The sequence below is a fragment of the Rattus rattus genome, chromosome X, assembly GCF_011064425.1.
Source record: "Rattus rattus isolate New Zealand chromosome X, Rrattus_CSIRO_v1, whole genome shotgun sequence".
NCBI lineage: Eukaryota > Metazoa > Chordata > Mammalia > Rodentia > Muridae > Rattus > Rattus rattus.
In genome coordinates this window covers 14,561,874-14,574,669 of record NC_046172.1, presented here as the reverse complement: position 1 = coordinate 14,574,669, position 12,796 = coordinate 14,561,874, and the positions used below count along the sequence as shown (strand labels likewise).

The following is a 12,796-nucleotide window of genomic DNA, read 5'->3' as shown; positions in this document are numbered from 1 at the left end:
CTATACAAACTAGACCACACGCCATGTACACACACACACACACACACACACACACACACACACACACACACGCACACAATGGAGCCGAGAGAGAGAGAGAGAGAGAGAGAGAGAGAGAGAGAGAGAGAGAGAGGAGGGAAGAGAGAAAAGAGAGAAGAGAGAGAGAGAGAGAAAGTCCGGCCCAGAATTTAATAGAACTTAATGGAATTAGTTCTGTTCAAGTCAATTTTATAATGATAGACAACATTTAATAAATATATTTAGCAAACTTAATGGTTTAGTAAATTTAATTTAGTAAAACACTAAAGTAAATAAGATTAATGAATGAATGGAAATAGAGGAAGAGCGCCAATGAGATGGCTCAGTAGGGAAGCCGCCTGAGTCTGACTCGCAGGACCTACACAACAGAAGGAGAGAATTAACTCCCACAAGATGTCCTCTTGACCTACACACACACACACACACACACACACACACACACCATGTCATATACATATACCACACACACACACAATCAATCAATAAATGTAATTTAAACTTTTTTAAGAGTGAGAAAAATATTTCAACCTGAATCTAATCAGCCAAACTCAGACTCTGTCGAACTGTACCTGACAAATAGGGTTTAGTAAACCAAGCGCAATGAAGAAACTGGGGACTATTAAAAAGTGAAGAGGTACATCAATGAGATACATGGATCAGCCTGACAGAGCGGACCCACGCCTTTAATCCCAGCACTTAAGAATCAGAGGCAGAGGGGGTTGGGGATTTAGCTCAGTGGTAGAGCACTTGCCTAGCAAGCGCAAGGCCCTGGGTTCGGTCCTCAGCTCCGAAAAAAAAGAAAAAAAAAAAGTAAGAATCGGAGGCAGAGGCCAGCCTGGTCTACAGAGTGAGTTCCAGGACAGCTAGGGCTACACAGAGAGATCCTGTCTCAGAAAAGGCAAAAGAAAAAAGAAAAGAAAAGAAGGAAGGAAGGAAGGAAGGAAGGAAGGAAGGAAGGAAGGAAGGAAGGAAGGAAGGAAGGAAAAGAAATACAAACGAATCCCCTTGTTTGGGTCCTGGGAATAGTTATAAAAAGTCATATCGCTAATCTAGTCGTTTGATGATACTGCTCATTTTTGGAGCTATGATTATGATACAATCATTGGGGGGCTGCTTTTGTTTTCTTTTTTAGGATGATTTTCTAAGAAACAAACCATAAGCGCCGGAATTGAATGGTGTCGGGCTCCATAGGAAATGGGAGGGGAACGGACTACACTATAGGGCAGGAATAGACACGTGACACGATGCATTGAAGCCGCTCATGTGGTTTCATTATACTAGTGTCTTCTAGAGAAAATGCCTAGGTCTCACCTTCTTCCCCATGGCCCCACCCCATTGGTTCCCTGCCACTTCCCTGACCTCACCTCCCAACCACCCCTCTCTACTTTCCCAATATTTGATGCTGCCGCTCTTGCTCTTGTCACATGTCACACGAGTCTTGTCTCTAACAGACAGTAGCCGAGACCTGCCTTAGGCACTTGCTTCTTGCCTGGAATGTTCTTCTCTCAAGCCTCATTTCTCAGGTCCCTCCCTCCATTCGTCTCTCCCTCTCGTCCTTTCTCCCTCTGTCCATTTTACTTAAGCATTCCTCTTCAGCTCAAATCCCTCACATTTAAACCGTTATTACAATGTCTCTGCCCTAACATGTAATTCCTATACGGATGTCATTTGGGTTGAGTTTCCAGTGTCTAGAACATTTAACAAGCCTTCCCTGAATGTTTGCTAATTAACAGTTAAACCCAAGTAAATCATTTCATTCTTCCCTTACCCTTATCCAATTCTGGTTTTTGTGATATCGCTTCCCACCTCCACCCCCACTTCCAGGAGGCAAGAGTAGGTCCAATTGTGGTCACACTGTGGTCACACTGGCTGCTCATACCAAGGTTACAAAGGCCTGCTCACCTGAAGTGTCATCTGGGGCCATGGACGGAGAGGGGTAGGGGCCAGCAGGGGACCCAGTGACTCTCGAACATCAGAATGTTCTGCAAGAGAGAAGAGAAGGGCAATGTTGAAGCACGACAGGTACACACGCAGACTAATTCTGCTTCTCTATGACATTAACTAGAAGTCCGCATTGGAAGCTTTTTGTGACAGTCTAAGGAAGAGGCAACCTTTTTCTTTTTTATATAGAAACAAGGAAGAAAGAAGTGGTAAAGGCCACCAGAAAGGTTAGGAGACAGCTCAGTAACAGAGCATTTGCCTAGCACACACCGAGCCCCAGTACCATGAAAAGCAACGTATTAAAAAGGCTAGAACTCTCAAAGCCAGCCAAATGCTTACCTGCTAGGGTATTATCATCGCTGTTCCTCATCCTCGGCTCTTCCTCAAAAGGCCTGTGGAGCAGACAAGACAGCACATAAATGTGACACCCTGAGAGGTCAGTTCTACCACCCACAGAGGCACCTTCTGGGCCTCTGTGATGACCCATCTTCACCTGACAGCTGCTACTTCCTCTTTCCCTGCTTTTCAGTCCTTTGGTCATAAGAGCCCTATGCAATCACAGTAGAAATTTTACGAAATACAGAAAAAAACATAAGGATCCAGGAAACAAAACAATCACATCTGAGCCAGAGGCAACCACTGCTACTATTAGGAAATTTTCATTCCAGACATTCCCTGAAACCATTTAAATTCTGCAAACATACTTTCACAGCTGGCTTTGTCCATTAAACAGTAAGAAACATCATTATAGACTTTTGCAAACATTGAAAAAAACGGCTGCTTTGTGCTTCTATCAAATGGCCTTGACATTATTGATATAGCTATCCCTTCCTACTGAGTAAGCTACCTTCTTTCCTTTATTTTATAGTTACAAACCAAATATCAACAGGCAGTTTGGGATCATTTATTTAGGGTTTGTGACTGGTTATCATAGAAGATTTATTTTAGAGAAGGGCTGACAGAAAGGACTGAGAGACATAGGAAGCAGCAGAGGGAGGAGAGAAGTAGAGCTGAGAAAGGGAGTCAGAATGGTCTGTGTCCTCTCCTCCACCCCTCCTTGGTCCCCATTCCAGGCTGCATGGACTCATCACCTCCTTGCAGGCAACATAGAGCGTATAGGGGAGTCAGGAGGAATAAGGATCAAAAGCCAGCTCTCTGGCCTGGAACAGAGCAGTAACTAAATCAATGGAAGGAATCTATTGGTCCGTCTGTCCTCTGCCAGCCAAGTTAGATCCCTGAGTGACATAAACCAAGTACTTCAGCCAGATCCTATTAGGACCGTGACGTTACCATGGAGCGATCACTGTTCTTATTCTCACTAGTGGGTATCAAATGTTCACAAATGAGGCAGAGGGAAGAAGCAAGGATCGCAGGATTCAGAGACCTGAGGGAAACTGAAACCATCACAACTTTTTCCTCCCAAGAGGTGACAGGACACTGTTGACACATTTTTTTTAAAGTTGCAACTTTGAGAAAATACCTAATCAGAATCACCTTCACAGAAAGAGAATGCCACTAGCAGGCCTCTGCACAGTGCTGTGGGATTAGCTAATAGTCTACATGGCTCACATGCACTGATTCAATCCTCAAGGTGACTGAGAGGGAGGTACTTCCAAATCCTTTTCAGTGGGGCCAGTTCCACTATCCCCATCTTATAGATGATGAAGCAGAGGCTAAGGAAACGACTCAAGATTATGCAGGCAGGATCAAAACCCAGATTTTGAACCAACAAGCTGATGCTGTTTAGATAGTCTGTCTGACTGTACCTGACTCAATTGCCAGCACTATCTAGAGAGGGGAGAACCAGTAAGACATGTATGCCCTCCCTAGCTTTCACGAAGGCCTTTTGCCTGCTCTTTACTCTCTCATATTCCCTATGTGTACAGTTCCATGGTATGTATGACTAGACACTACCAGAGTAGCTACACAAACCTTTGATCAACACTTTGGAGGAAGAAACTTAAACTGTATATAAGGACCTAGAGTCTGGAATCTTTGGAAGGGGCACTCAGTCTTTCTCCGTAGTCTGGGGCTCAGGCATTCCACCAGAGGTATTTCAGTCTGAATATTAAAAAGCCTGGGGCAGGTGACTCTAGGAGCCCAACCAGTAACTTCTACACAACACAGATAAGAAAAGAAGATTCAGAAAAAGTTACCTTAGACTTGAACTGGTCTCTTCAGTGGGTCTAAAATTCAGACCTCTGAATCTACAACTCCATATGACTTTTACCTAGCAGAGATAACTTCCTTTGTTTTGTTTTTCAATCATCTTATTGAAGCTGGGCACACCTTTAATCCCAGCACTTGAGAAGCAGAGGCAGTCAGATCTCTGTGAAGTCGGGGCCAGCCTGGTCTACAGAAAGAGTTCCAGGGACAGCCAAGGTTACACAGTGAAACCCGGTCTTGAAAAACAAGACAAAATTTTACTTTATTGGAATCTTCTAAAGTAAAACTAAAGAAACTTTTTAAAAAATGTTTAGTTTTCAAGAACACTCTCAAATGGACAGAAAGCCAGTCCTTCCTCCCAGAGACAGGCCTACACAAGCTTGCCCGTAATGTGGCTCAACCATAGCATGCATGACAATCAAGTTTCTGTCAAGCCATAGACGTGAGTGAAGAGAACTCAGGCATCAGCCCCTAGCAGGAAAAGAGACTTCTAATCAGATGAAGGAAGAGAAATACAGTCCAAAAATGGTCTTCAGCTGCCACACCCCTTCCACAACTGAAGCCATCCAAACATCAGCCCAACTCAAGACCCGCAAAGTCAGCAGAAGCAATCAAGTTGCTTTCCCAAGCTCTAAGAGTTGGAAAGCAAAGCCGGGGGCAGGGGACACTGTTGCTCACTTCCTCCACTGTGGGCCTTTTTGTTACTACATCAAAGTGATTTGATCCTTCAAAACAGCAACTTTTCCTTCTTCCAAATGTAGACAGTAAGATTTAAGGAACTGTCTCTATCCCTGCTGACTACACTACATACTGGCAACATCCAAAAATGGCCTCACTTTGAAGACAGTGTCTAACACAGTAGGCAGAGGGGTGTGTGTGTGTGTGTGTGTGTGTGTGTGTGTGTGTGTGTCACAGAGGGGGGAGAGGGAGGGGGAGGGAGGGAGAGAGAAAGAGGCGGGGCAAGCCTTTGAACTGTCTTTCACAGTAACATTTTAGAAGCAGCTATGACTGCAATCAAAATGAGGAAAGAGTATAAGTGTGCAGACTTACCAATCAGTAACAGCTCTTTTAAAAATGGAAGGAAATTAAGAGCAAAACTGTACATACGGTGTGCCCGTTAATTTTCAAGAACAAAACCTGCTCTTTTGGCACCTGTCCCACAAATGCCATGTGGCATCTCTCAGGGGCAGTGAACACAGTGGACCAGGACACACTCTGCTGGGAATGTGTTGGCATGCCTTACTTGAGTACTTGTGACTATGAGTCAAGCCCATCTTACCTAGAATGGACCACTCTACTGGGTGTGCAAGTTCTTCCTGTCATAAAGAAACTCAACAGCTATTGGACTTCAGACAGTACCTGCAGACCAGGGGATGAGACTTCAGAAAATGGTGGCAACGGCCCCAGCCCAGGCCAGCCAAGATAGAACAGAAAGATGAGTTAGCCGGGATAAAGAAGGAATGAGCAAATGAGGGCTAACAAGCCCCCAAGAGAAATCCAGAGTCAGTAACACCACCACCACCATCATCTGGGTCCAACGTGAGCACTCCCAGCATGCCAAGTTTCAGAGAACTGTGCTTGCCCAAAGTGGGTCATGTGCTGAACCCCAAAGGGAAACGTGCACAGCCTAGCTCCCATGGAGACAATCTGATGATGCTGTCTGTGGGGGGTGGGGGGAGTGGGGAGTGGGGTTGGTTTCCAAGAGTTGCTTCAAGATACTTGGAATTCTGGTCGCTTTGAGGCATGTGCTTTGGAGGGGGTTATGGTGAGGACGCTGTGAAATCCATTCAGGTATGTAGGGTTCTGTCTTGCCTTTTCCGAGTATCAGCCTCAAGTCTAGGACTTGTGCACTGTACAAGAGCTTATCATACCTCAAGCGTCATCTCACTGACACTCCTACAGCCACAGCCCAGGGTGAGAAAACCATTTTACCTCATAAGCCAGCACAGTCACATGAGTAAATAAGACAGAAACACACTGAGAACTGAAACAGTTGCTCTTCAAAGTAATACTTACCTCTACTGCATGTCAAAATGTGCTGTCCTATTTCCTACACCATTTTTTCAATGTTGGTTGGAAGCTAGCAACGGATTTTGCACCTCAATAAATGGCTAGAAAATGCAATGTTGAATAGTCGCAGCTCTACAACGTACCAGCTGTGTGACCTGGGACAAATGACCTCACCTCTTGTGCCCTGGTCTCATCGATAAGGAAGAAATGATAGCAATACTTCAGGGAGTTGTTGAATGGACTGAGGAAACACGAAAAGCACCAATAAAGTGCCTAAAACTAATTCCTTAGAATGAGGCTGAGGCAATTTGTCCGCCATTCCCAGCTGGTAGGACCCATCCGGCAGCCTAGCGCTGCCGTTCTGAACTGGATCACTAGCACAACTACACAGGCTCAGATCCCTGCTCTGCCACTGAGGTGTGCAGCCTCCAGCCCACACCCTTAACCACGATGGCATACCAGGTTTCTGGAGAACAAAGGGACACTTTCTCATGAAATCCTCTCTCCAGACTATTTAGATGATTCCCAACCCACCCCATTTCAAGTCTAATTGTTCTCGTTTCTATGAGACCACCAACTTAGCTACCCAGTTACAGGTATACCTAAAACCTGTGCATCAGGGATAGTGACAGGAGACACACTGGTGAGCAAACCCGACAATGAAATTTAAAATTTGATGTGGAGACATTTGAAAAAATACTCAAACTCGTTATTTCAACAAATATTTATTGAGCACCTACTAAGTGCCATGCACTAAGGCAGGCCTGTGAAAATACAGTGGTCACCAATGTAAAGCATGTCCCTACCCCTCACGGAGCTTACAGTCTAACATTGCAGTCACCCAGTAATCCCCTAATAAAGGTCTTACTACTAAAGGTCTTACTACAGACGGCAGCCAGTGCCTTTAGAAAAGGAAGGAATGTGCTAAAACACTAGGTCCTGGCAAAGAGTAGAATCAGCAAGGGCTTAAGGATGCTTAGAAAACAAGTGCAGGGCATGCATGGTTATGGAATAAGAGGTTGTTTGGGAGCACTGTGGGACACAGTCAAGCTTGATAAAGCTAAGGACGCAGTCAAGCAGAGACACCAAGTTTAGTAATTGAGGCTGGAAGAACAAGGAGAGAGGGGCAGAGATTTTGAAGAAAACAAGTAGAATGTGGTCCAGAAGCCAGGGGACCTGAGTAGGACTAGTCGGCCACTTCAAGAAGAAAGACATGAACCCTCTCAGTTTGGCCAAAGCCAGGACTAATAAAACTGCAGCCCAAGCAAGTGCTGTTGACTCTTCAGGTAAGGGGGAAGGGTGATCATCAAGTACTGAGCAGACAAAGGGCAAGGTGGCTGGCTCAGCAATTAAGACAGAGGCCCTGGCCTGAGGCTAGGTCAACACAAGGATCAGGTGAGAGAGACCGGAAAAAGCCTGAAGAGAGACAAGCGGGGCTTGGGGCTTACGGTGTAAGACTCTGGAACAAATGGCAGAAAATGAAGCCCTGGAGCAAAGAAGTGGAACTGGCCTGAAATGGGAACAAGGGACCCTCCTCACCAACAATGTGAGGGGTGCTGGTGTTCAGACATGGGCGCTCTAAGGGGCAGGCATTCCATTCTTATGGTTTCTATTGTTTAAAGCAGCAAAAGGCAAAGTCTAAAGGTAAAGAACACTTGAAAGGATCCCAGAAAAGAGGAGCCAAGGGTGGATCAAAGGACACACAGGACAATGGGGCAGGATGGAAGATGGCCCATAACCTGGGGTAAGGCTCACATGCTAGCCTATGGGGCATTCCCAACTTGGCTTGCTGCTCAGTGCTAGGAATAAAACTGGGGACTTAAAGAGACTAGGCTATACAAACTTCCCCAGGGAAGCCATCTTAGAACTGAGGAGTCTCCATGAGGAGAATCTGAGGGTATAGGAGACACATTCTTGGTGAGTATGAGCAGTATGAGCAACAACCCCAAAGCAGGAGTAACAGAAGGGATGTGGCGACAAAAGCATGGGAGCAGAAACCAATAGAAAGGCAGACTAGATGCCAGCAGAGGCCAAAGCAGGTACCAGTGAGGGTGTTTAAGGGCCAGATTTTTGTTGATCTTTATTTTTAAGAGGAATAAGATACCTCCTCAGAGTGTAAAGTCAAGACACGACAGAAGGGCTCCTTCCCATATCAGTCTAAGCACTGAGGACTCAAAGCCTCTGTAGTCCCCCAGAAAAGAGGGATTTAAATAATCTAGCTCACAGAAACCACCACTGAGAACCAATGAGACTATACAAAAATATCCAGCAAAATGCCCAGCAAGGAAAAGGGGCTCAGCCACGTGTCACTTCCTAAGGCCTCACGTAAGCCTTGCCACCTGGCTCTACCACAAGCCTCTGGGAGTCTTAAAACCAGTCTGTATCTTCTCTGCTTGTTCCTAGCACTGTACTCAGCATGTTAACAGACCCTACCAAAACTGCTGCTGCTGGATTATCTCTTAACCTACTGGGTACTGAAAACCTGGCTCCGCAAGCCAGGGAAAGCAGCCATTTGAGCTCTGGACTACATCCTCATGGCTGTCAATCATCTCTCTGACCCCACCTGACAAGGGCCAGCTGCACAGTGGGCCTGTGGCCAACATTTCTGAAGCCCTCTACAGCAGGCCTCCCACAGATAAGAAAAGGGTATCCCCTGAGGTCCACCACCATTTCCCCAGAGGGCTAGATCACAGGGGGTAGCTGTTCTTCAACAGCACTTCAAATCAGCAGCAGCACACAGGCCTTAAAACAATAATAAGTTGAAATGTATTTGCTAGGAAAGCCACCGACCTACAAAGAAAACCTTATCGCTGATCTAGCAGTGCACACCAGCCTCCCCTTTGCAAGAGCTGAGATCAACAAAAGATAAAGAAGCTATCAAAAAGCCATCTGCCCACTTAAAATAACATCTCAAGTCACGCTGGGAACCACAAACATGGGGCCAGCTACCAAAACAATTGTCTAAATGAACTACTTCAATTTCTCCTTAAAACCACCCATGTACTTTAAAAGAAAAACACCCTCTCCACCCACCTTGGCACGGCAAGGTTTTGATTTGTCTGTTCCCTTCCTTTCACATTCTTGAAAATGACCGAACTTCAGTACCCAAACCATCCTATCTTACAGAAAGGGCTCCCACAACTGCAGATGCAATGAGACGTGATTGAAATGCAGGCCATTCTGGGGGCACTGGAACTGGGTGGGGCTACACAAGTGCACACATATTGTGAGCCCTGCACTGGGGATCAGTACAGTCCACTTCTGTACATCTCAGTAAAACCTGAAGCACACATAACAGGTACAAGGGGATAAAGGGAAGAACTAAGAGCACCAACAGTGAAACGTGGAATTTGTTTTTTAAAGTAGCAGCCCTAACATTGCGTCCCTGCTTGCTATTTACTAGCTGAGTAACTCTGAGCAAGCTGGAGCACCTCTCCAAGCTCCCCATTTCCCATTAACTAGGACTCACTATAGCGCCTGCAATCAACAGCACATTCAGCTGGCCTCAAGAGGAGAATGTCCCTACCACTCCTACAGGAGAGCAGGAAATGCTGACCACCAGACCTTTTACGGCTACAATTATGCCTCAGTTACCTTGCCTACGGGTGCTGCGTCCAATTCAACCATATAATGGGAAAACCATTCCTCTCTGAGAAATGAAAAAACTGAGACAAGACCATACAACAAAGCTGAGTTTGGGAAAGGAATACATACATAGACTATGCGTGAGCATCTAAACATTAACGATCATTGACACCACTATAGCACAAGGTTTATGGCACAACTCTGAACTAGGCTCAACATAGTGCTTTTACTCATCCTGTGCAGCACTTCCATAATTGCCTGTTTTACAGAAGAGGAGAGTTATTGACAGCATGATGCGGTTAAGAATTGTATACGGTCACACTAGAAAGTGGCAGGCTTAGGGTTTGAACCCAGGTAATCTAATAGGAGAATCCAAGTTCTTAATGCTTCAAGGTCCATCCACTAAGAGCTAAACCTTTCAGAACCACTCACAGTCTAAGCCCTAAGCACAACCAGCAGGTCCCATAGCACCCTGCTCCATCATGCAGCTTCCAAGGGCCAAAAGAGCAACCTCCCACTCCCATTTCTCATAGGAGCAGGAAGATGTATGCACTTCAGAGGGAATCTAACTGACCCCGGGCATCAAGCCTGGCTGTTGCCCTTGACAAACTTACAGCCCTGGTAAAGACCTAGAAAAGCATTATTTCAGTCTCCTGGGTTATAAATGGTCTTTTTCCCAGCCCCTCAAGTTTATAAGAGATGTGCAAATTTTAAAAAGAGAGATAAGCTTCAAGTCCACTTCTCATCTGTTCCAGCCTCCGCCAAAACTAATGTTTTATGTGAGAATATAGCCTCACTCCTTAAACTCCGCAGGAGGCCTCTCTGACCACCAGAGGAACAGTAGAAAAGTGTGCATAGACTTCAAGACCAGAAATGGTTGTAACTAAAAAGCCAAGTACCACCACTTCCTCAACCAGTTTCTCTACCTCTGTAACTCTGGCTTCCTGCTGGGTCAGATAGGAATCAGATTCCACTACCCACACCGGGGGACCCTTAGTCCACACCATCGCACCCGCATGTTCTCTCCACTCCAGCACACTGGCTGACATTCACACCGAATCCATAACCAGGTCAGGACCTCGGAACTTGCTGTTCCCACTACCTACATCTTCCTTCCATGTATGCGCACCACTGCTCCGTACCCCTCTGGACTCAAGTTTAAATGCCACCTCAGAAAGCGTCCTACCTGGTCCAAATTCTACCAACTCGCTCTTCCATAACTCTTCCTTATCACCGTCTGGGACTCTTCACGAGAGCTCACCCTCAACACGTCTACAGCAGCCACTCCCTCCAGAGCCTTACAGTATTTTCCTCTCAGCACTAACCTTAGCCCTATTTATCTTATCTGCTTGTTTGCTTTTGCATTCTGTTTCCCAGAGGAGCCTTGCGGGATGGTTGGGGACAGGGAAGGTGTCTGTCTTGTTCAGGGCCTTATAGTGGAACTCACTAAATGGATGATACCCCAGTATTTAAAACAGTGCCTAGCACGTTTGGTCTCCACTACTCTTTGACCGACTGCACCCTCCTGCCTGTTCTGGAGAGCAGGCCTGGGGGAGGGGGGACTTCTGGGATGGGAGGCTTGTCCTCCATTCTACATCCAGCCCTGTGTTGGTGGAGGTGGCGCTGGCAGACATTACCTGCGCCTCACCGGCTTCATGCAGCTCTTCAGCTGCCTGGCCTCAGCCTCCACAGGACCCTGGCACTCAGGCTGTGGCTCCAGCTGCTGCAGCTGCTGCTGCTGGGGCAGCCCTTCAGCATCAGTGGGTGTGGGAGCGGGTGCGATCCGGAGCAGGACAGTGTAGTTGCGGCCATGGTTGTTGGCCCAGAAAGTGCCCTCGGGGGTCTCATAGCGCACCACGAAGTCGAGGCGCGCCCCATCGCCCGCGCCCTCAGCAAAGGGCAGCTGGAAGGCAAAGCGGTCAGTGCGGCCACCGTCGTCGGGTGAGGAGGCAGACATCTGGCCAGGGCCCAGGCCTAGACCCGGATCCAGGAGGGGATCTCCTGCTCCTGTTCCTCCCACTCCTGCCCCAGGCGGGCTGCGTGGGACATAGCGCGCTGGGTGGTCGCAGAAGGTAGCCCAGCCGTCGTGTGAGGCCCGCACGTGCACCGCCTTCTCGAAGGAGCGGTTCAGCACGCGCACCAACCCGCGCACTACTGGCGGGCGCCCCCCAGGCACCCACACCCCGGAACCCCCGGGAACCGCTCCAGGAGGCGGCAGCAGCGCCTCCAACTCCACCATCACGCGCCCCAACCGCTCCAGACGGCCCGGCGCGGGCGGCAACGAAAATGTGGGCACCAGATAAAACCCCCCGCCAGCGGGAACGGGGCACAGCGGAGAGGGATCGGGAAAAGCCTCCTCTTCCTCCTCCCCTTCATCCCCATCCTCGCCATCATCATCCTCATCAGCCCCGCCACCGCCGCCATCTTGCCCGGTCGCCGCCGCCATCTTGCCCGCCCCGGGCCCGCCCCACGGCCGGTAGCGGCGTAGCTGCGCCAGAGGCAGCCCCAGGGCCTCGTCAGCGAACAGCACCCTCCGCGGGGCCACCGCCGCCTCAGTTGAGGCGCGGGGCTCTCCCGCAACCGGCGACGGGGGCGCGGGATGCCGCAGCGGTGGCTCCACAGGGGCCGTGCGCGCCATATCGGCGGCGGCGGCGGCGGCGGCGGCGGCACCGACGGCACCGGCGGTGGGACCGGCGGGGGCAGGGCCTGAAAAGGCGGGCAGCCAATGAAAACGCCAGGACGGGGGGGTGGGGCTCCAGTGGAGCGTAGGCGGTGAGAGAAAGACAGGTACAGCCAACAACCAATGGACAGCCACGCGGGAGTGACGTAAGGTGACTGACAAGCAGGAGAAGCTAGCAACCAATGAAGACGCCCGAGCGTGGGCGGTGTGGGAGGCGGGATGATCACGGAATCAATGGAGAGGCCTGAGTGGGGTTAATGCGGGACCGAAGATGTAGCTAGCAGAAGTATGACAGTTAGTAGGAAAGTCTGAGTACGAGCGGCACGGTGGGCAGTGGGAAGATGAAATGGCTACAGGCGATGGGGGCAGCGGGGA

At 48.5% G+C, this 12,796-nt stretch overlaps 1 protein-coding gene across 1 annotated transcript in view; it reads right to left on the bottom strand.

Moving 5' to 3' along the window:
- Positions 1 to 12,403, bottom strand: part of Ppp1r3f (protein phosphatase 1 regulatory subunit 3F) — a 16,927-nt gene extending 4,524 nt beyond the window's left edge. Inside the window, 3 exon segments of the mRNA XM_032890031.1 lie at positions 1,942 to 2,021; positions 2,320 to 2,372; positions 11,379 to 12,403. Coding sequence (XP_032745922.1) covers positions 1,942 to 2,021; positions 2,320 to 2,372; positions 11,379 to 12,379 — 1,134 coding nt within the window. The 5' untranslated portion in view covers positions 12,380 to 12,403.
- Positions 12,404 to 12,796: the final 393 nt, after the last annotated feature.